At 46.3% G+C, this 27474-nt stretch overlaps 1 protein-coding gene across 2 annotated transcripts in view; it reads left to right on the forward strand.

The window, feature by feature from the left end:
* Positions 1-27474, forward strand: part of LOC146796188 (unconventional myosin-Ig-like) — a 1225789-nt gene that overhangs the window by 202211 nt on the left and 996104 nt on the right. For both annotated transcript variants that reach the window (XM_085628614.1, XM_085628615.1), the window contains exons 8-9: positions 21085-21291; positions 21896-22041. In XM_085628614.1, the coding sequence (XP_085484740.1) occupies positions 21085-21291; positions 21896-22041 (353 nt within the window). The remainder of the gene's footprint in view (positions 1-21084; positions 21292-21895; positions 22042-27474) is intronic.

Here is a 27474-nt window from a genome sequence, read left to right on the forward strand (position 1 = left end):
GAGGGCTGGGGGCTAATATTGATAGAGTGCTGCTCTGGCATGATATTTCGGGACCCTCGAAAAAGAAGCCAGCTGGATCTCAACACAAGCGGAAGGACAAGACTACAACAGATGCTGTTGTACTAACAGGGTTTGCCAGTCTGCTTCTCAGCTGGAGTTACAGAGCTAGGCATGCATTAGCACAGAGCAGACACTTGGGCCTGATATAGAGTTTGGCGGATGGGATACTACATCACAAATATGACAGATATCCTGTCCGCTGTGTTGCAAGTGCCGTAGGATATAATGCTTTTGTAATAAGGTGGAGGGGACAGCTGTCACATTTGTGACGGAGGAAGCCATCCACCAAAATCTAAATCAGGCTCTTAGGGTCAGATGTACGGCCATTTCAGCAGTCGCAAACGGGAAATCATCCCGTTTGTGACCGCTAAAAAGCATGTACCAAACCTATTTTGTGAGTCAGTAACCTGTTACTTACTCTCAAGGTTTTGCGAGTTGCTATTAGGAAGGGGCGTGCCAAGGGCATCCCTTCCTAATAGTGAGTCGCAGGGGGATGTAAGATTGTTTTGCGATCGCCAATGTGGTTGCAAAACAATCGCATTTACCACCAATTTCAAACTAGTGGTAAGCCAGTCGCAAATGGAAAGGGGTCCCCAGGGGACCCCCTTCCCTTTTGTGATTGGCAGCAAATATGTTCCACTGCGACCTACCTCATGAATATTGATGAGGAGGTCCTTTGCGACCCATTTGGGAATCACAAAGAGTGTCTCAGACACTGTTGTACATCAGTGTTTGCGACTGGCATGTTTGCGTCTCGCAATTTGCCAGTCGCAAAAAAATGCAAATTATGAGTCACAAACACTGAGGATCGTATATCTGGCCCAAACTCTTAACCCATTGCACAGTGTCTGTGTTTAAGAGACACGTCTCATATTTACTTGCTCGAAACTCATGCAGACATGTTATAGAGTTAGCAGCTGACACTGTGTCATCAGGGAGACCGTGTTCCAGCCCCAGGCTTTCATTCACAACCGAGGGTGTTCTGAGAGTGATTATGTAAAATGACTGTGGAACAGAACCTTCCATCCATCTTTATTGACCCTGACATGGGATTTACTTTTTGAGCAACATGGCTCAGGCAAAAGCGACCAGAATTCTCTGAAAGAAAGAAAACATTTCCACATAAGGTAATGAATGAAGTTATTATCTAGAATAAGTAGTTTATTTGCCTTCACACTGCCTAGTTCTAACTAATTGTATAGGGAGTGTGTCACTCCATGCACAGTGATCCTAGACAGTGGAATTGCAGTGCTCTCCAATAAACAACTGCCCATCCCATGCCCCTGTGTGAAAAGGCTCCTTTTATTTATGACTTTTTTACAGCTCAACATAGAGGCCGTTGTCTCTGCTGGGCCTAACATTACTTACAAAACTCTCTGTTATACATGTAACCTGAACACTCATGGCACTTACTACCACAGTGTGAGTTTACATCTTTTACTCTGTTTCACTTCAAATCACATGTCACTTACCAGGTGATGATGACTAACCTATTTTCATTTTGAATACATGATAGTTCTCTATGGCCTTGATGCATTTACGGGTGAATGGTCTTCTGTTGGCTCCCCTTTATTATACACCCATCCCACACCATACTTTTAGTCTCACCTGAGCAATCCTTTGCTGTACTCCAAGAAAACATGGGAATGCCTCTCTTACCTTCATGCTTCTCATGTGGTGGGAATCCTGGCGGTTCACCTGAAACTCTGTTTCTCTCATGGTCTCCCCCTCATCTGCAGCGATCCTACCAAGTAAGGTAGGTTGGTTCTTGAAGCACATCTGTGCTTTCAGGGAACTGGGACCTCTTTCAAGATAATACTGAATATGGCCTTAGATAACACTCTAAATATAAGTTAACCCAAGGGTTATTTGTACAATTGCTCCTATCAGGGATAGCTGTAAAATCAGCAGCCCCTGTCCTCCTCACTTTCTCTGCTAGAAGTCCTGTCTCCTCAGCCTCCTACCCCCAACTGCCTTACGTTCTTTTCACCTCAGCACCAACATTCTATCGACGACATCACAAGTGCTTCAAACACTTGCTGACGCTAGAACAGCCCTGTACAACAGCACTCATACAGACGTCGGTCATATATTCAAATCCCGAAGAAGATCTTGTGAACGTTAATTTGGCGTGTTGCAGTTCTGCTTGCTTCCTTCAGAATCTCTTGTTAGTGGGTTTCATGACCACCTTGGTCTATATGGGTTTAGTGGGAGTTAGTGAATCTGGAGTATTGGTTAGTTTGTGGCAATGATTGTGAAGAAGAGCATTGAGGTCATTTGTTGTGAGTTGATTTGGTCTGTAGGGTAGAATTATTCAAATTACTCAGGACTTATATTTCCTAATTGTCTGCTATGGATGGGGTGGGAATAATTTCTGCTTCTGGTGGTTAGTTTCTAGGTTGGGTTTGAGATGTTGATAATCTGTAGCTAGGGTATGAGTTCAAGAAACTCATTCAAAAGGTCTGAGGTATATTCCACTGATAATGCATATCTGGCTGCTAGGCACTAAAAGGATGGTAATGTGGTGCTGGTACTATAATGCATGTAAGTTCAGATGTATATGCAGTGCTATCGAACCCTCAGGTTTACTCTCTCTATTCATAAGTAGGATATGTTTGACTTCAAGGAAGGAGTTTGTTGTGTTGTTCAAGCGTAGACATCAAACCACGCCACAGGGAGCCCAGCTAAGTTACCACCTGATTCATCCAAGGGGTTAAAGGTGTTTTTGTACAAGCAGAGGGCTAATTGAATGTTAGTTAGGCCAAGTTTCAAGTCAGAGCTCAGAGCTTGGAGGGGGTTGAAGTCATCAGTAGCTTTAAGATTAGGCAGAGTCAACCTTGGGGAGGGACATTGACAACAGTAACAATGATCTTAGAGAGGGGCTCAATCTGTGCTTTAGTGGTTAGTGGCATGGAGTATGACGGGAATAATAGAGGCAGAAAGGGAGAGAGCTGCTTCGTGTTGGTTTGCCAGTCAGTGGGTATGGTGGGTTGTTTGTATTTTTCAGGCTTTGAAAGATCAGATGGTGGCAGATCACTGTCACTGGCTTCAGTCATAATAGAGCCATAAGTGTTAATAGTGAGATTTCTGAGGCCACCATGGAAGGCTATAGTGTTGATTCTGTGACCTCTTTCAATTTTTAGAGCGTTTTGAGGTGACTTTAGACTGGAGCATGTCAAACCATGGCTTGAGGGTGGGTGTGAAGAAGAGAAGGTCTCTTTTGGTGATGCCTTGAGGGTGGTATGAAGAACAAATGATTTAAGTCTTAAGGTTTGTATAGACATCAGGGATAACAGTTTATGGGTTAGATCTCTTAGTTGTGTTGTTGAGTCTTTTTCTTCAACATTCAGAGATTGAGGTTGCTGAGTATTGTACAGAGGAGCTCCGAGGACATATGCCCCATAGTTAGGATAATTGAATGCCTGTTGTATTGTTTGGAAATCTATAGATTTAAGAGGACTACAAGTCTTCCAGGCCAGGAGGAGCCAGTGGGTGGCATGGCAAGAAAAAGGTTACTGGTGCTAGTTAGTCAAGAACACATGCCTCTTAGCTAGAGTGGGAGGTTAGTGTCCGAGTAGGTTATGTGATCACCATCTGTGCAAAGATGTGGATAGAGTGTGTGCATGGGGTTGGTCATACTGTTTTTTCATGTTAAAGGAATTGCCACCCTGAAATTTGGGGATTAGAGATGATTTCTCCCATTTAAAACCCGCTTAATTATAGAGCAAATGGAGCATACTTTCTATTAAACCTTTGTTCTGGTGAAGGCAGGTTAGGAAGAGGCTGGCCTTTCTTTATTGTGGTCTGACTCTATTCAGTTGGCATGGTACCATAATCACTTTGAGTCTCCTTTTGGTTAAGAGTAGTTTTGTCATTTAAAGGAACTTTAATTGAAGACTGACAGGAGAGTTTAATGGTCTTAGCCATTGGCCTCCTCCCATTATGGCTGGCAGGGATACTTGTGAGAACTAGATCTGAAGTGCGTGTTTAGTCTACTTAATTTTCTTTGTGGCTCATGTGTAGTTCAAAAAACATTATGCAGTATCCAGCATGCCACTTGCCCTCAGCCTGTCTCACTGAAGCCCAGCTTTTATACTCTGTGACCCAGTCACTTCTCACCTTATTATTGAGTCTACCCACACCCACTGCTCCCTAGTTGTCCTAGGCCCACTACACCATGATTTCTCCAGCACCCTGGGACCCTTTCACCTCTGGACTCCACCAATTTATCTTTTACTGCGCCAGCTTTACCTTTTGTTACCTCCTCCTCCCCTAGTACTCTGAGAGCGCCATTGACTGCTTGTTGGGCATTTCCAATGTATAAAATAACTGAAATAAAAATACATTGGAAGTACTGGTATGAAACACTAGAATTTGGTGGCTGAGCTCGAAACAGCTAAGGAAAGTAGTTGAATGGTTTAAACTGGGGTTCTAGACTAGAGTTCCAGCATTCTTATGAGCCAGTCCCAATAATGATATATATGAAAATGCATTAGGCTACAACGAGGCAGATGTTCTCTCTGAGCAGAAGACCCAACCCCACAACACAGTCTATGCCCAAATGAGGGACGATCTCACTGATTCATACAGTTAAGGAGTCAGAAATACTGTAACAGAGTTCTTCACAGAAATTGTCTTTACTTAATAGAACAGTATTTAATGAGGACTGATAGATTCAAATGCTATAACAGACCTTTAAAATGCCTGGAAAAAGACAAAGGGCCAGATTCACAAAGGCAAACTTAGACCGAAAGTCAGTTTAGACCTGAAGTCTAAGTTTAAGTTTAGACCTGAAGTCAAAGGCCCTGATTCACGAAGGTAATGTTAGACCAAAAGTCTAACTTTACTACTTTTCGGTATTCACAAAAGTAAGTTATTACACGTAACTTTACTGCTAGTAAACTTACTTGTAGCAAAATTACTACTAATGATTGGTAGTAAAGTTACTAGTAGTAACTAACCCTTGTGAATAATGAAAAGTAGTACAGTTGGACTTTTGGTCTAAGTTAGACTTTTGATCCAACTTTACATTTGTGAATCGGGCCCTTAGACTTCCGGAGTAAAGTTGGACTTTAGGTCTAAAGTTAGATTTCAGGTACAAACTTAGACTTCAGGTCTAAGTTTACCTGTGTGAATCAGACCATAAGTGAAGGCCTGAAGTCTAACTTTACACGTGAATTCTACGCTTCGACCTAAAGTATAAGATTGGGCTTCAGGTCTAAAGTTAGACTTCATTTGTAAAGTTAGACTTCAGGTCTAAGTTTACCTTAGTGAATCAGGCCCCCAATGAGGTAATCATAGCATGAAGAAAAGACAGAGCTTAAGGATAAACACAGTCAGTGCTACAGCAAGGCAAGACTACATAGCTTCCTATAACACCATCGGCAAGGGCCACCAGATCCTCTTATTGGCATCAAATGGAGTCCCATTGCTAGCCAGTGGGATGGAAGGAGAAGTGTAAGTCAAAATGTCACTGCCTGGGGAACTAAAAATCCTTGAGCAAGTGTTGAGACAAAGTAGATTGAAAGCTATTATACAATGCAGGGTGTGGATAGCATTGATGTACTTATAGGTCCTTGTCTTACATAAGTATCTATGTACATTTTTCAGATCATTTTTAACACGCTAAATGAGATAACTGTCAGTCAATGTAACTCTTCAAAGTTTCTTACCCCCAGTGACCAGCTGGCCCACATGGCTGGCCTTAATTCCTTTTTCTGCCTATGCCCAATACTGACCCAAGCATTGGCATACATTACCTCATATGATCTTTGCCTGGTTTCCTACTGTATACCTGGACAATACCATTACCTGATTTTCTATTTAGTTAAGTATCATGGACTTGTCTAAGGGGTGATTTAGTTTAATTTCATTTAACAGATTTAAAAAAAAGAATTCTTTAATTTTGGGTATGTTTAATGTCATGTAAGGGTTTCTTATTTTTTTTAAATTTAGTAATGTTTTTTATTGATTTTCATGTTTATTCAATAATGCAAATTAATATTCTTGAAAATAGTATCCGTGCATCTCTAGCAACATGAATGGCACTTCAGTGTAAAACATAATAAAATTTAACATGTACTGAGCTGTGTCGCCCAATATAATCATTCAATAGTCCTGGATTCATTGTTCAGATTCCAATATTCTCAGTGTTTTTGCAGTTAACCGTGTGTTAGGAAGTTTAGTCCTGAATGCGAAACTGCTGATTGTGGACCTACTATAAGCCAGTCATTAGTTTTTCTGTGTTTATTGTTATTCTTACCAGCTGCGGTGATTAGCATTGGGACACACTGTCAAAAATGTACCATCTCACTCACTTTTCTGTTGTTAAAGGATGACATCATTTTCCATGACTACCCATTTCTGTATACCTCTCCTCCATTTGTGGAGAGGTGGGTGCAAAAGAGATTAACAATTCATCACTGTGTGCCTCAGGGGCAGTAATAATGCCAGCTTTACAAATTCTAATATTAATTTTTTGGGTCTGGACATCAGACCAAGGCAGAAACCTTCTGGTTTGAAAATGTGGGTTTGCCAATATTTTTTGTTGAGCGGTATGTCCATACTATATGATAAAAGTCTTCATTGATTGTTGTGCATCTCAGGCAACTGTCTGGTATTGTTGGGGACAAATGGTGTAGGTATTGTAGTCTCAGGTAAGTCTGGTGTATGGTATCAATTTGAATCTTATATTTCTCCAACATTGGATCTTCTTGTCATTAGGCTGGGAATCTCATGTAATCTTCAATACCAGTAAACAGTATTAAAATGGTCATAGGCCTCAACAACAGTGTTTCTTTTGTAGCACATCCACCTCATGTAAACCAACCCGAACTTCAGCCAATGAGGTTGAATGCTAGCTCTCTTACTCACCCTAGGGGCCACTATAGCTCAGATTTCTACTGCATGTCATGTATGAGGGAGTCCCCAGGCAGACTTCTGCTCTAACCTTTCTGAGACCTCAGCCCGTTAACTTTTCTGGTCTACTCTGGGACTGAAACAGGCCTAACTTCCGTTTTCAGACTTCTGTAAGTTGTTTTTAGAGAAATTTCTCTTTCCTGCAAGGGAAAACATCTCAGCTACCAACTGCCACCAGTGGTCACCGTGGCTGAGAAAGACTCTAATAAATCTATTTTTCAGACTTGCACTACTTGTGGTCAAAATAATGTCTATACTTATGACCCACATGAGCAATTTATTTGTTGCCTTTACCCTACGCACAAGTCTACCTGCTGTGACACGAGTAACACTATTACACTAAAATCCCTAAAGAACATTCACCCTTTATGAGTTAGAGAATAATGCATACCCTCCTGTCTAGGGGGATGCCCCTCTTCAGTTGATGATTCTGTGAAAAGTGCTCCTTCAAGCACTTCGACGAAGGCTGTGCAAAAAAAAAAAGCATCTGGACTTTTCTGAGCTGGACAACCTAAAGTGCATGCAACCATCTTCTCAGCAAACAACACTGGGGTTTCCTCAGAGAAATGCTCCAAACATGAAGAACACAAGTCGCTCACAAAACTGCAAGAAATGTAAGTTCTTTGTACCTTCAGGCCGACTTTCAATCTCTGCCGGAGGCCTCATTGTCACAGAGGAGAACTCCACTGTCAATGCCACTACTATTGTCACTTATGCCATCGTCATAGATGTTGAGTAGACTTCATTGACTTTAAAACCATTGTCGTCTACGACTGCTACTTTGACAGAGGCACAGTTGATGAAATCACTAAGAATGTCCCTGCTACTGAAATCAACTGCATCGACGACCATGTCAACGCCAACCTCGATGTCGATGCCGTCAACAACCACTTTCCATCTATTCAAGTGACTATGAGTCTTCCTATGTAAATACTGGGATCTGAATTGGAAGGTGAAATTGCGGAGGATGCCTTAGATGAAGAAAACGCTTACCACAAGTATGATTACCAGCCACAGGACTTTGTGTGCCATCATTCTTGTTCACTCTATATCTGTCCTCACGGCTATGCGGAATCTGAAATATGTCAGTTACCTCTTGCACCTCTAACAACAAAGCAATAGATGATGGAAATCTTTCAGGGACTTCTTCCTCAGCAACCTGTGGGGCAGTTCATGTCTGTCCTTCATCACCCCCATCGCCCCCACATTTACCCCCCACGCAACCTCCAACCTCTGCACCTCCAAGAGATCAACTTCCAAATACAGCAACATGAAAACTGGTGCCACCAACTCCAAAGGATGTGTGAAACAAAGATCTTAATGACACTATTCAGACGTGAAGGAAGACGGCAAATTGCCTCAGGATGAAGGTGGTGACTAATGGAATGATTATGTGGCATCTAAGAAAGGTGACAAGTCCCCCGTCCAACCGGATTCTGCAGATGACAGAGCCCATTTCTATGAACCGATGGAGAGAGCCCATTTCTATGAACTGATGGCGAGAGTGGCTAACAAATTCATCCTGACAATACCTTCCATGGAACAGCAGTGCTTCCTATGTGATTATAAGAAACAACCACGAAACAATATAAAATCAATTCCAATACTAGATTTTATCTGGTCAGAAGGTCTGAAGGTAATGAAAGCACTGGCCACAGTACTAGCAATGGCGTTTCATTTAGAGAAAAAATATAAGGCTCCTGGCATGGGCCCAGCTTGCCTCACAGGCCATCCAAAGTCATAGCCTCTGCAGCTCAGCGAAGGTCGAAAAACTCAATCACGCCTTTCTCCCCACAGATGGAGAGGGATGGGAGACACATTGATAATCTGGGCAATAAAGTGTGTTCCATGGTAGCTACATTCATCAAAGCCCCAAATGCCTTAACAATTCTAAGCAGCTATGACTGCCAGATGTGGCATGACATCTCATCACTAATTGACCGCATAACAGAGGAGAAGAGGGTAAATTGTTAGGGCATTAGTCAAAGAAGTTGGAACAATTTCAGCTGCTATTAGTGATGCAGCTATGGATGTATCCAATGCAGGTTTTTTCCAATTTGGATGAGTGGTTCTTTTGAGATAGCAGGGTTGGTAATGGACAACTGCTATTCGTACTGAATTCAAGCAAAGAGATTGGACAAGCCTTTCGGTGGAGCCAACCTTTTTGGCAAGCATGTTGATGGAGCTTTGCAGAATACTAAAACAGATACTGATACAGCTAATTCTTTTGGAGCTCTTTAGTATCGCCGTTCAGGTTTCACGCCTTTGCCTGGTTCAAAAAGATCTCAGACGCATAAAGGTTTTCACCAGTACAAAGTAGCAACGGTATCCACATTACCCTCCACAATAACCTGGGTACGACCAGGGCTTGAAATCCAACAGAAACAACAGAAAAACTATGGCAGGTGTTCATTTTCTTTTCTTTTTTTTTGCAGTTTTATATAGCACAAACTCAACCCAAGGATACTGGAGCGCTTTACATGAGCACCCATTACATTGCATAAGCACACATTCATTTTTAGGCATGGGGAGATTAAGTGATTTGCCCTGGATCACAGGATGTTGAGCTGATACTGGGACGAAAGAGAAGAGTCTTCGAATCATGCTCCCAGGAAATCAAAAAGTTGCCTGACTTCTGGCAGCTGCCCCTAATAAACCCCACATCAACCAACAGGGGTCAGAATTCCCCATTTTTGCCCCCACATGGGAGTTTATAACAACAGGCTGCTGGGTGAGGCAGTTGTTCGCTCATGTTATACTTTAGAGTTTCTTCCAAAACCTCCAGTCTGCCTTCTTCTGAAGGAACATTATCTTTATTTGAGAGAGCTGCAATGGGAAATTCTCCTTCTCCTCCTCAAAGACCAACCAAAACAGTTCAAAAGGCCCAGAGGAATTAAGGATTCTACTCCAGATTCATCCTATTAGAAAAGAAGACAGGTCACTGGAGATCTATCAGGGACCTCACAGAACTCAACAATTTTTTCCAAAAGCAGACGTTCTGCATAAAACGCTTCAAGAAGTCCCCTGACGCTCAAGGAGAACAACTACCTGATGATCCTGGATCTTCATGATGTAAATTTTCACATCCCAAATACACTGGAAGCCCAGAAAATATATTTGCTTTGCAGTGGCAAAGAGTCTGCCTCTTTGGCCTCAAATTGGCACTGCATATTTTAAGAAAGATCGTAGCACTGGCTTCTGCTTACCTCAAAAGTCAGAGTCATCAAGTGTCCCCTGCTTGGATGAGTGGCTGGTCAAAACTCCATCAAAAGAAAAAGCAAACATTATGATGGTTGCTTGCATCACTCTTTTTTACAGATTGAGAATGAACATCAACAAGTCACCCACAGAACTTCAAACAAGACTACAGTGCTTAAGAGCAATGCCGGACACGCCGCTGGAAAAAGCTTTCCCCTTGGGAGAAACATTAAGAAAGCTCCACTCCATGACAAAGACATTCTCTACCAAACATCGGTTACGGTAAGACAATACAAATCTCTGCTCGGTCTGATGTCTCCATGAATAGGTCATATATCCTATGCAGGTTATGGAGGGGGCCCATCCAACAAAAACTGGACAGCCAATGCAAAAGAATGAATTGCTCATGGGACGACATAGTCTAAGTCATAGGGTGTTCGAAGCAAGTACTGGTATGGTGGTGGAACTCTATAAATCACAACACAGGGCTTTCCTTCCATCCTACATTGGACAGAGTGATACTTACAACTTATGCCTCCATGGAAGGTACAGGAGCTCACAAGCTGGAACTCTCGCCCAGAGGATTATGGCCAGATGAAGATCAATGTTTTACATCGCCAAACAAGGAGGAACAAGGGCACGTCCCCTGTCAGAAGAGGCACAGTCTCTATGACACTGGGCCATCTTCCATCCTTTGGACATTGCTGTGGAGCATCTCCCTAGAAGAAAAATGACCAGACCGACACAGTCAAGTCAAATGTTATCAGACTGTCAAAAATTGGAGCTCCACCAAAACCAATTCGATTGCACCTTCAACAAATGGGGTCAACTGCTAATGGATTTGTTTACCACTGTAACAAGAAATGTCAATATCACGCCAGCAGGTTTTAGTAACCAGTGTCCAAGGGTAATGCCATTTCGTTCAGATTGTCCAGCATCTTTCCTACACCTTACGAGCATTTCCCCTGATCCCGAGGTCCTGAAAAAAGCCAAGATGGCCACTGTACTATGATTCTCGTTGCCCTCGTAACCCCAGTACTGATTCACAGAACTCCTGTATCTCTCTATTCACCTTTTAATAAAACTGAAGAAGATGTATACCAAACTACTCTCCAGGCACAATTGAGACATTCAACCCCACAACCGTCAGTCATTGAACCTGGCAACCTAGAGTATGGTCATCTTGATCCCTCAGCAGAATGCTGAAACATCCTGACGCAAGCCTGAGAGCTGGCTACCACAAGAACTTACAATGCCAATTGAAATACTTTTTTGTGTCTTGTGGGGACAACTGTGAATTAACTTCAAACACCTATCTAGGACTCATGCATGGGAGTAATTAGCATTTTAAATATTGTTACAGAAAGGCTTAGTGAGACTATCAGGGGACTGAACACCATACAGAACATTACAATTGTTGCTATGAGAATGTAAATGCCTTTTCCTGGCTGTTCTCCAGATGCAGCCTTTGTGTAGTGATGCCCTCACAGCAGGGTAGTCTCCTGCCTAGCGCATGAACAAAGAAGTGCGAGATCTCTGCACTTGTCTGTGATCACGAAAGACTAAGGATTGGGCCTCACCTAAAGGGACACCTTTCACCTTGTACAACAGTCTGCAGTCCAGCCTACTCTCTACCATTCACCAAAGGGCAGTACTTCAGGAAGTTTAATCAGCAGCCCCTAACTGCCAAAGCCTTCATTTTGTTTCTAAAGGGAGCCCAGTCGCCATAACCTAACCTAGGTGCCTGCATCGCCACCTTCCAACCTCAGGAATGAAGGCAATACACTTCCCCTGTCTGCGGAAGGTGACCATGCTGCCGCCAGGGAGTATCCAAAAAATTCCTACTTTGCATCTTCTGAATAATTAAGTGAGTCACACTTCAGGATAAACATCACCAGACATCCACTCCAGCATTTGAAGAATCTCCTTTTCAATGTTTGCACTATTTACCCATAAATCATCTCACATTGCGATGATCATGAGGTAACGGCTCCATCAATCACAGTCTAACACTCTTGATTCTTACCAGTATAGGCACACAACCATTACTTTATGCTTCCAACCCCTGAGTCGATCAGCTGGCCTTACTGGTGCAATGGTCTAGTCTTAGCCTTGCAGTGGTTGGAATGTTCCTCTGATTCTAGTGACTATCAAAAGTACTTAATATACCACTAGCATCACAATCAAATTATGCTGTTTCTGTCTACATGCTTACATCCTCAAATTCCACGCCATCTCAAAAAGCAATATCTATATTTCTAAATCCGGCATGAAAACTGACCTAACTTCTGACTGTCGGCTCTATTTTTCCTTTCAAATGTCCCTCTAATTTCTTTCCATCCTCTGCATGCCTCCTCCATCTGAGCACAACCTGCTCCTTCTTTCCTTCTTTCAGTCATAGCCTAAATTCTGAAGCTCATCTACTAACCTCACAGACCATCTATATGAACTCAGATACTGTCACACCACTAATGACCCCACCTAACTCCTGTTAATGTAATATATCCCAAAGAAACTGGAATGAATGCATGGAATGGTCTGCTGAGCGCAGGAACTAATCCAAATAACTGGGGGCGGAGCTTAGCTCGCAGCGAAGATGGCTGCTTGAGCCCTGAGCTCCGGCAAGCGGAATACCAATCCTTCAACTATCCGGCCCCACACGCCTTGAGACTGCAGCCAGCGCGGAGACTTTGACGCCGTGCTCAGAGTGCGACCCGGCGGCGCGACTCCTGCGCCGGTGTGCGCTGAAAGTACTGGGCGGCGGCCTGCGGCTCTGGAGGCGGAGCTGGGCCGCTGATCCCCGACCTCGGGTGCGCGCACAGACGGACTTGCGTCGCTGTGCGTGCGGCCTGCGGGACTGCGAGGACGCGGTCTGTTCCTGATGAACCCAGCTTTCGCAGCCCAGGCTCGGGAGCGGCGCGGCGAAGTGTCGCCTGCAGTGCAGCCCAAGCCACGGAGGTGACGGGAGGGGCGATTTCGACAGCGGGCTCCCCCAATGCATACAGAAACTCGGGCCGTGAAGGGCCTAAATCGTAGGAGTTGCGATCGCCATTGACAGGCGCGACGCGGCGGATGGGGCTGTACCCGCAGAGACTTAATTCTGGAGGCCATATATGGGTGCACGGCGTGAACACGCTTGAGCGGCAGACGGCGGTGATTTCATTGCAGGAGGTTCCCAGCCGCAGGTTGCCCGGCTTAAACGCGGCGAAGACGGCAGTGGACCGCAGTGTGGTGGCACACACTAGAGCGCTATCTGGAGGTTCGCGCCAGCCAGAGGGAGCAGCTGAGCGGTGAGCGCCTTGGGTGCTGGAGTGTCGGCCTGGGGCCGCAGCCAGGACCACCGCTGGGGCGCTGGCTGCAGTAAGTTGCGAGGTGTGCAGTGAGCAGGGGCCTGGAGTGCAGCCCTCAGTCGACATCCTGGGGAAGAGGATAGAGTGCAGTGTCTGTCGCAGTGCTGCTGAATAGCGGGCTGCGAAGTGTGGGGAGCTGGCGTGAGACAACGTGGCGACCTCCCCCCCCCGCCTCCCCCTTGCCCGATACATCTGTCTCTAACTCGGAGGCACGGTGAAGGAAAAGAGTCGCTATACGCATGGCGGAACGGTGGGCCTGATTTGGGAAGCCGAGCGGAGACACCAGCAGAGGGGACTGCTGGCGACGACGATACTCCTGAAATTGGAGCTGGGTCCCAGGTAAAGAGCCCGGCTGGAGCGTCTCCAGGTGGGATACTTTGCACGAAGGTGTGCTCTGGTTGGCACTGGTAGCTGGCTTTTGGGTCGTGGTGTACGAAGCTACGCGGCGGCAGTACCCACGATGGGTAAGTCCTACAAGTCCCAATCTAAACTGTCATTTGAGCAGAAGCGCCCCAAAACTCAGGTCCCGGCGGAGGGGGCGGCCGGTGGCACCCCTGTCCCGCCAGAAGAAGAACATGATATCCAGGGCCTGCTGCTTTCCATGGAGAGAGGACTGCAAAACGGTATCACCTCCTTGGGCGCCAAGATTGACGCTCTCTCCTACAGGATGGATCGTATGGGGGAGCGCATTGATAAGCATGCGGAGCGACTGGACCAGTCGGACCAACGCCTTGCGGAAGTTGAAGAGGCTCAGACTTCGTTGGATTCGGACCAAAAGAAACTTGGGCGACTTATGCAGGGGTTGCAGGATAAAACAGAGGACCTTGAGGCGCGTACGCGTCGGTGCAACTTGCGTATTACAGGCCTGCCGGAGACGACATCAACTGGCAGAATGGAGTGTTTTGTGGAGTCGCTTCTGGTAGCACTGCTTGGTAAAGACGTGTTTTCAGGGATGTTTGTAGTGGAGAGAGCGCACAAATCCCTGGGACCCAGGCCCTCTCCGGGAGCGCCACCGCGCCCCATTATAGCGAAATTGTTGAACTATCGGGACAGGGACGCGGCCCTTCGTGTGGCGCGTGAGAAGAAGTCTTTGGTGTATGAAGGGTCGACCATCTCGCTCTATCCGGATTTCACTGCCAGAGTACAGGAGGCCAGGCGGCAGTTTGCCCCGGCTAAAAAACAATTGCGGGAACTGGGGCTGGACTACGCGATGTTGTACCCGGCCAAGTTGCGAGTTCTTCCTGGATCCTAAGACTCTGCAGAAAGCGTTGGAAGACTGGAATAAGGAGCAGAAGCGGAGCCCAGAGAGGCAGCTGCCGGGGGGAGTAGTGGATGGCTCGTTGGAGGATCAGGACTGATCCTGGCTGACCGGCGAGACTGCGTCGCATTTATTGGGTACACAGCAGCCTGGAGTGTGTTTAAGTATTGGGGGGAGTGGATTGGGTGGGATGCAAAAAGGTAGGAATGGATAGCCGCTCACTAATAAGCTGCTGGGCTGCGGGCCCGTGGAGCGTTCACAGACTGTACCTGGTGTAGGGAGCTTTGGCCCATGGGACTTATCCCGACGGGCAACATATCCTTTTAGGGGCGGCGGGAGGGGTACTTGGGCTGGTCGCGCTGTTGGGGATTATGGGGTGTGCGGAGTGGTACGGTGTGATGTGGTCATGGTATGGCGTGGGGGCAGACATTCGCTTGCTGCGCTTGGGGGTCGCACTTGGGTACTAGGTGACAACCCGTTATAGACCAAGAACTGAGCGACCTCCGCCCGTGAGTGAATACCACAACTTGGGGGGTTAATTTGTTTGGGGCAGGGTGGCGGGAGGTGTGGGTAGTCCCTACAGGGGACACGGCAGGGCCGAGTTGCGGGGGGTCTGCTGTGGGTGGGGGGAGGGTGGTTGGTTCCATTTTTCATTTTATGAGGTTCAACTGTCGGTATACTATGTGGTGCATCCTTCAGCATACATGTTGCATGCGGCACTCAGAGGTAGACACTATGCGTTTCAGATGGAATAGCAATGCCTAGTAACACAGCTACACGCGGGGCGCTTGATTCTGTTAGAGTGCTGACCTGGAACGTCAGAGGCCTGAATGACCATCGGAAGCTACGCAAAGTCCTGCACTACCTTAATAGGCACGCTATAGATATAGCCTTCTTACAGGAAACGCATCTCCCTAACCATAGTCCCATGCTGCGCTCCAGAGGGTTGGCGGGTCATGCACACGCAGCTGGTTTCACCACCCACGCCAGGGGGGTAATGACTTGGATCAACCATAAGTCGGACTACAGGTCGCACTTGCTAGCTGCGGACGATGGAGGCAGGTTTGTGCTCTCGCACTGTCAGGGCAGAGGACTGGACTTGTTGTTGGTTAATGTCTATGGCCCAAACTATGACTGCCCGGAATTTTATTCAGCGCTGGCAGAAACGGTGAGGGAATGCTGAGTGCAGCATATGCTGTGGGGAGGAGACTTTATCATGGTCCTAAACCCTGAGCTTGACAGATCTGGAGGCCCGGCTAGAACGCAGTCAGCAGCAGTTAAAGTTATCGGACGGGAAATGCTCTGTATGGCTCTTGCTGATGTGTGGAGAACGCTTAATCCTACTCTGGGGGGCTTCACGCACTACTCTTCCTATCACAACTTACACACGCGCATAGATTACTGGCTTGCATCAACGTCTCTTATCCCACAAGTCCGTGCGTGTCAGGTGCTGCCGCGCACACTATCTGATCATTCCCCCATATTGCTGATCTTGGCAACACCCAGAAAGTCCATCCCACCATTCCTGTGGCGGTTCCCCCCATATTCACTGCTAGACCCCCTTTTTAAGGAAGAACTAGCTGAGGCGATCACAATGTTCTTTGAAACCAATATGGGCTCTGTGGACTGCTTTCAGACGATCTGGGAAACATTTAAGGTTTATATTAGAGGGGAGGCAGTGGCCAAACATTCCGGAGTGTTGCGTGATATCCGGCAGAGACTTTCGACACTGGAGCGCAAGTTGGGGGACTTGGAGTCTCGGCAGCAGTCAGAGGCGTCAGCAGACACCACAGAGGAGCTGAAGGTTCTGTTGGCGGAATATCATGAGGCTGCAGATGCGGAAGTGCGGCACCTGGGGAAGTACGCCACGGCCAGGGTATATGGGGAGGGCGACAGGCCTGGATCGGTACTTGCTAAGATACTAAAAGCCCGGAGGGGTAGAGCCGCTATCACCAAGATTCGATCGGAGGAAGGCGTGCTCTTAACGGAAGAGGCCGACATTGCGGCACGTTTTCAGTCGTATTACGCTACTCTTTACGCTTTCCAACAGACCGATATGGAAGAGAGCATTCAAGACTATCTGGATTACATTAAGTTGCCTTTCCTCACTAATGCGCATAGGGAATTTCTGGCCGTCCCCATAGAGAAAGATGAAATCCTTGAGGCACTGGCGGGCATGAAGGCGCATAGCGCCCCGGGGGCGGATGGCCTTACGGTTGCCTTTTACAGAACCTTCATAGGGCCACATGCATCAACGAGAAAACTGGTCGCAAACGGGCAGATTAGCAGAATCTGCCCCTTTGCGACCGGTATTTTTGCATTTGGGATGCATCATCCCAAATGCAAAAATCGCAATTTAAGGAATCTCTAAATAGCGATTCCTTAAATTGCGATTGCATTTAAGGAATCCCAAATTGAGATTCCTTAAATGCAATGCATTAAAGTTAAAAAATTAGCGATTTCGTTAATAGGGGGAGCAAATTACCATGAAGTTGAACTTCATGGTAATTTGCAAAAACTTAGAAAAATGCACTTTTGTGCATTTTTCAAAGTTTCATGTTGCGCACACACAGAGCATGTGTGTGTGCAACATATGTGCACAGATCAATTTCAGGGGTGCAATAGGGTGTCATTTTGACACCCTTGCACCCTTGAAATTGCATGAGCAATTTGCGAGTACATACTGGTACTCGCAATTTGCTCATGCAATCTCCAATTCATTCCTATGGGTCTGGAGGCCCATAGGAATGAATGGGACGGCATTCCTTAATTGCGACTCGCAATTTGCGAGTCGCAATTAAGGAATTTGTAGGAATCGCTATTTTTATAGTGATTCCTACATGCATAGGCTTTTGCAATTCCTTAATTGCGATTTCTTAAAAATCGCAATTAAGGAATTGCTAAAGTCTTTGTTGATGCATGTGCCAGATAGACCTGCTACTCCCACATATATCGGCACTGTTTGATGATATGTGTGTTAAGGGGCACATGCCACAGTCTATGAGAGAGGCTATTTTAGTGGCGATCCTCAAGCCAGGTAAGGCGCCGGAGGAATGCAGTTCTTATAGACTACTGTCGCTGCTGAATGTCGATACCAAACTTTTTGCGAACGTCTTAGCCACGCGCTTGGCCCTGCTCACTTCGGAGCAAATTGCCCCGGAACAGGCGGGGTTTGTGCCCGGCAGAAACCTCACGTATAATTTGAGAACAGTGTTTGGCACTATGCAGTATGTACGAAGGGACAAGCGGGCCCTTACAGTCTTCCTGGACATGGAGAAGGCCTTTGATTCGGTAGAATGGCCATTCATGCGACAGGTTCTGACAAGAATGGGGCTGGGCCCAGTCTTCCTGCAAATGGTTGGGGTGCTGTATGAGGGACCCACTGCGAGGATACGACTGGGCGACCTGGTTACGGACGCTATTCCCATCTTGAGGGTAACGCGTCAGGGTTGCCCTCTGTCGCCTATACTGTACGCCCTGGTGGCGGAGCCTTTGGCGTGCGCCCTTCGGGAATACCACAGCCTCAGAGGAGTAAGCTTCCCTACATACAAGATCGTGGTCTCCACATATGCAGACGATACCCTGCTGTATGTCAGGGACCCGGAGAATAACTTAGCGCCGGTGCTGCGGGAGGTGGTGCATTTTGGGGCGCTCTCTGGCCTGAAGGTCAACTGGACTAAGTCCGTCGCTTTTCCGTTAACCCATTTGAGATGGAGTATCCGCTCCAGTGTCGATGACTCGGTTAGATACCTGGAGATTCAACTGCATATGGACTCCGAGGTGGTGCTCTCTGAGAACTACGGCAGGGCCATTGATAAACTTGAAGATGATGTGGAGACCTGGATCAGACTACCCCTGTCACTGGTAGGTCGGATATCCATTATGAAGATGGTGGTACTTCCCAGATTTTTATTCCTGATTCTAACATCCCTATTGTGCTGTCGCGCGCCTTTTTCACTAGGCTTACTAAATCCCTGTTGCGGCTGGCATGGGCGGGTAAGCACGCACGTGTTAGTTGGCGCGCCTTGACGTTGCCTTATCATCTGGGCGGCCTGTGGGTGCCTGATCTGGAGCTGTACTACAGGATTGCACAAGGCGCCCAGGCACACAGCTGGATTTATGGCGATGAATCAGTCCCATATCTAAAGTTAGAGAAACTGTTTGCTGCACCACTCCCGCTTCCCGCGGTTATTTTGAGGCGCCGGACCGTAGAACGGGATTCCTAGACTCACTAAACTCAACCTGGCATGCATGGAATATCATATTGCAGCAAACAGCGGGGGCATTATTATACTCCCCAGCAATGCCACTCGACTGGGCGGTCTGGTTGCCCCCCTGCAGGGATAGCGGGGTGGTGCGGTCCCTTCGGGAGCTGGGTATACACTCGATGGGGGACCTGTTTTCGGGTCGCTAAGACATGGGATGAGGTCGCTGCCACAGTGGACAGCACCACACAACTGCAGCGTTTCCAGTTCCTTAGGGTGATAAGGGCATGGCGGCAACACCTAGGGGAAGACATGGCCGAACCCCCTGAGGTTCTGGAATCATCATTTCTCATCAAACACAAAAGTCCCCATAAGCTAATGTCTAAACTATATGGCATGGCGATGTCGGAGAGATCGCAGGAATATACTAAGGCCAGATTAGCCTGGCAGAGGGACATTGACACCGCAATAGACGATGCCATGTGGACGTACTGCTGTTCTGGTATTCGTCTCATATCTTTACACGGCAAGCACAGGCTGATTCATTTTAAGTTCATAAATAGAGTCTACTACATGCCGGAGAGATTGCACCGGTATGGCCTACGGGAGGGGGCTACATGCGAGAGATGCAGCCACCCAGTGGCTGACTTTATCCATTTAGCGTGGTACTGCCCTGGTATCCGCAGCTTCTGGGAAGCGATCTATTAGCAGATAGGAGGAGTGGTAGAATTAGATCTTACCCCAGATCCTGCAATGGCCCTGCTGGGACACTCTAGAGTGCTACCCAAGGCAGCACGACGGCTGGTGGACATGGGTATGCTCATAGCAAAGCGTAGGGTAGCACTTTGCTGGATGCGGGGCCCCTTGCCTACAGTAGTGCAGTGGGCACGAGACGTGCTCTACTGCTGCACGCAGTCGGAGAGGTTCAGCGAGCTGCTTCCTCCGCGCAGCAGACCAAAGAATTTTTGGGGACTATACGCCGACTTTCTCGGGAGGGGTGGAGGGGCTACGGAGACTGCGGTGGGGACGGATAACGCGGGGACCCCGAGCGCAGCCATTGCCTGAGTGATCCGAGGGGAGCCCTCCAGGAGCTCGTAGAACCGTATTGCAGTGGGAGGGGGGGGAGAGCCCCCTTTACTAACCGGGGATTGATGGTAGTGAGGAGGGCACAAAGTCCACTCACTGACGTGCTTTGGTCTGAGATGCGTAATAGTCATTTAAGCCACTTCTTGGAGGAGATGTGACGACTGGCGCTGAGTGCACAGATAAACTCTAGGTGGGTTGCTGACAGGACACCTCAACAGTTATGAGTAGGGGGGTGGGGCGGGGGTAAGGTTTCTTTGGGTGTTTTGTTTCTAGTAGAAAATCTGTGCCCCCACACGGGGGAAAAGTCTACAAGAAATGGCATAAAGGATTGCAAACCTTGAAGATATATCGAACTGCAACTTTTGAACACAGTGATGCCCAGCCGCCGGGGTGTGGGATAAGCTGTGATGAGGCGTGACCGTTAGTAACACCGCAGCCGGCCTCAGGGTTGTAGGCGCACAGCTATGTATGTCATCATGTGTTGTCAGTTAAACATAAATAAATAAATAAAAATAAAAATAAACTAATCCAAATAACTAACAACAACCAATACACTGAATTACTCTCAATATAAAACATGTTAACAGCCACTATATATTTGTAAATGCTGATGAAAATTAGTGAAGATTCAAACCTTGCATCTTTCTAATTTAAAAAGAAGCAGCTTGTAAGCTGATTGTGTTCTGACTGGTGGCTCATAAAGGCCTTATGGCAATAAATGCGATTTATGAACCAAGGAAAGGTTTCATAGAAAGATGACAATCACAGACCTCCTCCCACTTCTCTGTCACTATCAGCTGTAACATCTCAGATGCTTTGCAGCTAGGCTTGAGTGATGCCACATATGTACATGTATGTTTGGCCACTTGTAAGTCAGTGTATCTGATAAGGAATGGGAACCTAAGGGAATAAAGGTGTTTTATAGTGATTATGTTTCCCAGTTATGTCACTCACAAAATAATTCATGTTCTCTAAATTCAGCGTGTGATGTATATATTTTTTTCCACAGGGAAATCTGTGTTTTGTTTGTCAGGGGGACACGGTGGGGGTGGAAAATGGTGCTCTGGTCTCCTACATTGCAGAGCTGACTGCCACGTCACGCGAGGAGGTGTTCAAAACGTTGCTGTACCGGATGGTGGCCACGGGTGGAGGGGAGGTGATCGAGAAGGGACACAACTCCAAGGAAGCCAACTATGGAAAGGATGCCTGTGCCAAGGTGAGAGATGTGGGCAATGCAGTTCAAGACTCAAGAGGCCTATAAATGTATTCCGTTCATTCAGATGAAGTGCTTTGACAGACATTATCTCTTGCTACTAACTTTATTCAGCACACAAACACCAATACTGCCCAAGGAAGAACATTCAAGCCAGGAACTTAAGTTAGATAAGACATATCAGATGTTTATGTTCAACCTTTGAGAGTGTTTCAAAGATGAGTGTCAGTGACAGAGGAGACCCCCCCCACACACCCCACCACCCAGAAACAGGTTTCAGATTTGCAGCAGAGAATTTCCTGATTTTCTCAGCACAGTTGCTAAGTCAACTAGAGCAGCAGAGGACAGAGGTTCTCCTTTTCAATTTTAGATCAAGAACGCAGAAACGTCAATTGCTTTCTGTCTGAGATCTTATGATCTAAGCTCTCGCTCTCTCACACACAGACATGTATGAACACACACTGTCTGCAGGGATCCAGAAAGATGGCAGATTATCCATGGTCACTCCCTATCTAACTTGTGCTCTTGTGACTAGTGTGGGTGTGCAGGGAAGAACATCACACTTGGAAGAGGACCGCCTCATGTCTTCTGTCTTCCTGTTTCGCAGGCCATTTACGAGCGCCTTTTTTGCTGGATTGTGGGGCGCATCAACAGTGTCATTGAGGTGAAAAACTACGACGCCCGTGTCCATGGGAAGAACACAGTCATTGGAGTGCTGGATATCTATGGCTTTGAGATCTTCGACAATAATAGGTAAAAAAGGAAGGGAGAGCCAAGTAAGCTAAGTGATGTATGAGAATGTGGAGAGAGAGTGGAGTCGGTGAAGAGTTAAGTGGATGAGAGTGGCATTTAATAAAGGGTAGGCAGCAACAGCAATTCACCAGCCAATACGGCTAAAAAAAAGCCCTGGTGACTCATTGTATGCCGCAGGCCTTTGAAAAACATCTCAGAAGGATTCACTTGTGTGGTTAATGGCCTGGAGCGTGGAGGGCATGTGGAGGGGGTCAGTCAATAGATGTCTTGAAAGGAAGAGAGAGAGAGCGTGGTGTGAAATTTGGGAACAGAGACATACAGAGAAAGGGTCAGGGGGATTAATAAATAGATTTGTAGACCCCGTGAAAACACCAGTTGATGTTTTCTTTTTCTCTTGCTTCTAAAAGGCTCCCTCTGTGAACACTCATCAGCTCATCCTCGCTGCTGAGATGTGGCAGCAGTGTGGGCAGCTGTTTTTATTAACTTGTCTCTGTCAGTCATGTTGGTACTTAATATGTGGTGGAAGATTTGCAGCGTGCTATGATGTGCTCTTTATTGGGAGTGCAAAAAGAACAATTGATGGACAGAATGCAGAACAATGGCATACATTCACCCCAGCACAGAGATCAGGGCCTAAATGCATTGTTTTTTTGCTCCCCATGCCATTCCAGTTTGAACATAGCCATATGCAAATCAGTCTTGGCCCTGCACCCAATGGGAGGACCTGGCTTGGCAGTTCCGTCTGGACTGTTCCCATGGGGCACAGTGTCAAAACTGATTTGCATGTTGCCAGGTCTAAACTGGGGTGTCATTCTGAGCAAAAGAATGATGGATTGAACCCAGTTCTCTTGACTGGGGGGTGAATGTTTTGATTTGTTCTGCATTCCATCTATCAATTGTGAGTCTTTTGCTTTCTTGTCCTGAGTGCGCCGGGTATGCTCAGACGTGGGTGCCGGGCTCACTGTGCCACTGGATTCAAGCTATCCTGGCTGATATGGGGTGAAACCCCAAAACCGGTCCTAGGATGCTTGTTTCCGGTCTAGGGAGGACCTGGCTTGGCAGTTCGGTCTGGACTGTTCCCATGAAGCACAGGGTCAAGACTGATTTGCATATGGCCAGGTCTAAACTAGGGTGGCATGGTGAGCAAAAGAATGATGGATTTAACCCAGATATCTTCACGGGGGGGGGATGTTTTGATTTGTTCTGCATTCCGTCCATCAATTGTGTGTCTTTTGCTGCATATGCCCAGACGTGGGTCCTGGGCTCACTGTGCCACTGTATTCAAGCTATCCTGGCTGATGAGGGTGAAACCCCAATACCAGTCCTAGAATGCTTGTTTCCATTCCAGGGAGGACCTGGCTTGGCAGTTTGATCTGGAGTGTTCCCATTAGGCACAGGTTCAAGACAGATTTGCATATAGCCAGGTCTAAACTGGGGTGGCATGATGAGCAAAATAATGATGGATTTAACCCATATCACTTGAATGGGGGGAAATGTTTTGATTTGTTCTGCATTCCGATAATCAATTGTGTGTCTTTTGCTTTAATAAGAGTGAGCTTGGCTCTTATGATGAACAGACAGGGATGGAAAGTCAGGCATAGAAACAGGCAGACATACTCGTGCGTAACTAATGTATGTGCAAAGTGTAATATGCAGTTTGTTATCATTGCGGAGGGTGGGGAGGGGCAGTAACTCAAGACAAGAGAGGTGATTCCTCAAGTGTGTCATGATGCCCACTCCTCCTCAACAATGGTCATAAATATCATATGGTGTTCATGTGGTTTATGCCATGTTGTTCTTTATTGTGTAGAAGTTATAAAGAATTTTATTTAAATACAACCCAAGGGAGTTAAATCCAGGTCAGAACTTCAAAGACGTGAAAGAGAACAGCATTCCAGGAATGACTTCACGCATACGGAACATAATATGTCATCTATAAATCAGTAGTGACATCACTAATGCTGAAAACCCCAAGTCCTGCATGAAGCTCCAGAATGTGAGCAGTGCTTGTTTGTATGAGTGTAGGAATCCAAACATCTTATATTTACACACCTAGCTTCAGATCTGCTTGAGGATAAGCCGCAGCACTGCTTGGAATGAATGCAAATCCTTTCTCCGTTTATCCACAATCTGTGCAGGTAGTATTCATCTCAGCAACATCAGATCTATTCTTCTTTGAGCAGTCTATAGCAGCTAAAAATAACAATTCTGGGACACACTGTGTTTGAAATGCCTTTGCTCCTTCTTAGTGATTTACCAGCACCTTTGGAGAGACCTCTTGATTTGTGGAAATGTTGGTGCAGCCTTCATTCTTTCATGCGCGGATTGCGGCAACATGATTTAGGTCTTTCTCGCTACTTTATTTCCTGTTTGCAAATCATGCTTCATGAGTGGGCCTTGGCATGCAGCCCTCCTCACCTTTTCAACCTCCATAGGCTTCGATCATGAAGCACATTATATTATCTTTGTATCTGTCACAGAGGTCTTCAGGAAGGCACTCAACTATCTTCAACATCTCATGGCCACTTCCCTTCCCTCTGACCTTCTGCCATCTGCACTCGATAACCTTCTGCACGGCCCGAGGATTCAGCCAACCCAGCATGGTGGTCATTCATTTTCGGGTTTGGCTGGCAAACACAGGTACCAACTCTCCTTTTCCGGAAGGATTTGAAAATGTGGTTCTTCTCCAATCCAGACTGATCGCTTCCCATGGTCTTTGCCAGCCAAAGTGTCAGGGAGCAGTAATATTTAATCATGCAATATACAAATTTAAATCAGCAAATTCAGTCAGTCAAACCAGAACATCCTGCTTCGTTAAATGAATCAAAATTACAAATATCTAAGATTGCAGGGTATTATTTAACTGTCAGCTACAAGAATTGGAAGATGGTGTTGGCTTGGGTTCACAAGCTATATATAACACTTTAACATTGACAGTGTTGACACTATAAATATCAACACTAATTTCCTTTTAAGTGACCTAAGTAAAAGAACATGAAGCAGAATTCATGAGCGCTGGTCGGAGGCGCAGTCCCCTTTCTGCGCCACTCTGTAAACTCGACTACTACATCACAGTTAGAAATTGGCATTTAAAAAACCTTAGAAATTCACTGAAAAAACATAGGTTTCAGGGATGTTATAGTTAGAAATTCGATTTAAAAACCTTAGAAATTCACTGGAAAAAACATAGGTTTTAGGGATGTTATAGTTAGAAATTAGCATTTTAAAAACCTTAGAAATTCACTGAAAAAACAGGTTTCAGGGACGTTATAGTTAGCTGGACATTTCACTCATACAAAACCAGAGAAATTTGGCTGTTATACTTAGTTGAGCTAACTATAACTCACGCCCCCACAATGCACTGCTGATGACGTCACACATTACATCACTCATGACACTCATGACATGGTCCGTACGTCTGCCTGCAGTAGGTGCGAGTGAGCCAGCACCCAAGCAAAATTCCCGGTAAGGTGCGGGCATCCTACTCTTCTAGCCTATGGAGCAACTCTCCTTTTATTTATAGGTGGTGTCCAGGAGCAGTCACAACTATTTCGGTTTGTACCCAGACTGTATGGTACACAGTTCCCTGGCCTGCCCTGACACCTTCAGAGGGCATTTACCCTTTCACTTTTCACGTGCACAACACTTCACTTTGTTTTGTTTCGATCCTGAAGAAGCGCCATGGATCCTTGAGACCACACAGGCACGAAACATGTCGACCTTTTTTATATTTCAGTTACCTGGGCACATTGAGCCGAGTGGGGTAACTTTCAACCTACGGGTTTTTACTCTGTCAAGGGTACCACCACATTAAACTTGTTTTTGGTAACCCTTAGGCAGTTTTAACTTACGTTGCACCCACTACATCACCCTCCAAGAGGACCTACCCCACACACCCGCATGCACCTTACGGCTTTTCTCTAAAAAGATCTCTGCCAAAGTGACCCTTCGGGGGACCCTTAGGTGATTGCAGCACCGGCCCGACGAGGAGCAAATGCCGGATGATGAAGCATGACATCCTTCAGGGTATGTGAGGGCAACAAAAGGCAAGACTTGTTCTTCCCTCTCAAAAGTGGGTCCTAATACCAAGGAGAACCTACACCTCCCTCTTTGTTTCCCTCTTTTTCTTTTTTCTTTCTTCTCTTTTCTCTTCCTCCTCGCATTGAGTGGGTGACATGTTGCACCCCTCTACAGGAACAGTGTACTCCCTTTGATTAGACGTTCTACGTTAGGAGCACAGGCACTGGACCACAACTGGCTCCTGGTCCCCCCTTCTTTGTATTGTGCCATATTTTTATAACATATGTTGTAATAGCTTTTCTTGGGTCAATGGGAGCCAAGGGTTTTGTGTAATGGCTGGGGAGTGGAGGAGTCCGCCACCAAGATATCCGTGTAGCTTCGCCTATACTCAGCTCGTGGTTGATATCGTCTGCATATTACTGAGTTCCCTCTGAAGACGCAGGGGCAATATAGAGGAGATCGAAGCTGATCAGCCTGGTCTCTTTCTGGTATACGATATGGCAGGCGATCATCGGGATGGTACCAATAATACAAGAAGTGACATTGAGCAACTAAAAAATAAAGACGTAAATCTGGCACCCTAAACCCTCCCCGTTCAGATGGGAGCGTAAGAACCTTACATTTGATTGTGGGGTGGCGACCGGCCCATATCAGGTGAATAAAGAGGCTCTGCAGTGTCTTAAATAAGTTGTTGGTCTGGGGGATCAGAATATTAGTAAATAAATATAAAAAGAGTGGAAGTACCACCATCTTTAATCTAGCTATTCGCCTTGCCATGGATAATGATAATGGAATCCATCGTTCAGCTTGCGTGGTGAGCTTGTCAATATCTGACCCGTAATTGAGCCAGACCACCATCTCGTTGATTCGATGTAGGATGATACTGGGTTATTTAGGGGAGTCGTCATACCACGTAAGTGGGTGTTCCAGTTCACAATGGTCCATGGCATCTGTGAGTGGAAATAGTTCCGATTAATTCCAGTTTATGGAGCGGCCTGATAGTCACCCAAAGTGGATGACTTCACGAATAAGTGGAGTAAGATTAAGGGCCGGGTTACGAATCAACAATAGTATGGCGTCAGCATAAGTAGAGACTAGTAGAGGTCCATGTTGAAACTGGAAGCCACGGTGTAGATGTTTCTCTTGCAGATGTCTGACTAGGGGGTCAAGTGCAATAATGAAGAACAGGAGCAACAAAGGGCATCCCTGCCAAGTCCCCTTGGATACTGGGAACGTATCGGTGAGAGAGCCATTAAGTTGTATCCATGCTACAGGACCGGAGTATAGCAGCATGATCATATCAATAAACCCTGGGGGAGACCTAGCTTGGCCAGTGTCACCTTCAGGAAGGGAATCGAATACCTTTTTGGCATCTAGGAGGGTGACTGCAGCAGGGAGGTTGGGTGAGATGTG

Source organism: Triturus cristatus, chromosome 10 (assembly GCF_964204655.1).
Source record: "Triturus cristatus chromosome 10, aTriCri1.1, whole genome shotgun sequence".
Taxonomy (NCBI): Eukaryota; Metazoa; Chordata; class Amphibia; order Caudata; family Salamandridae; genus Triturus; species Triturus cristatus.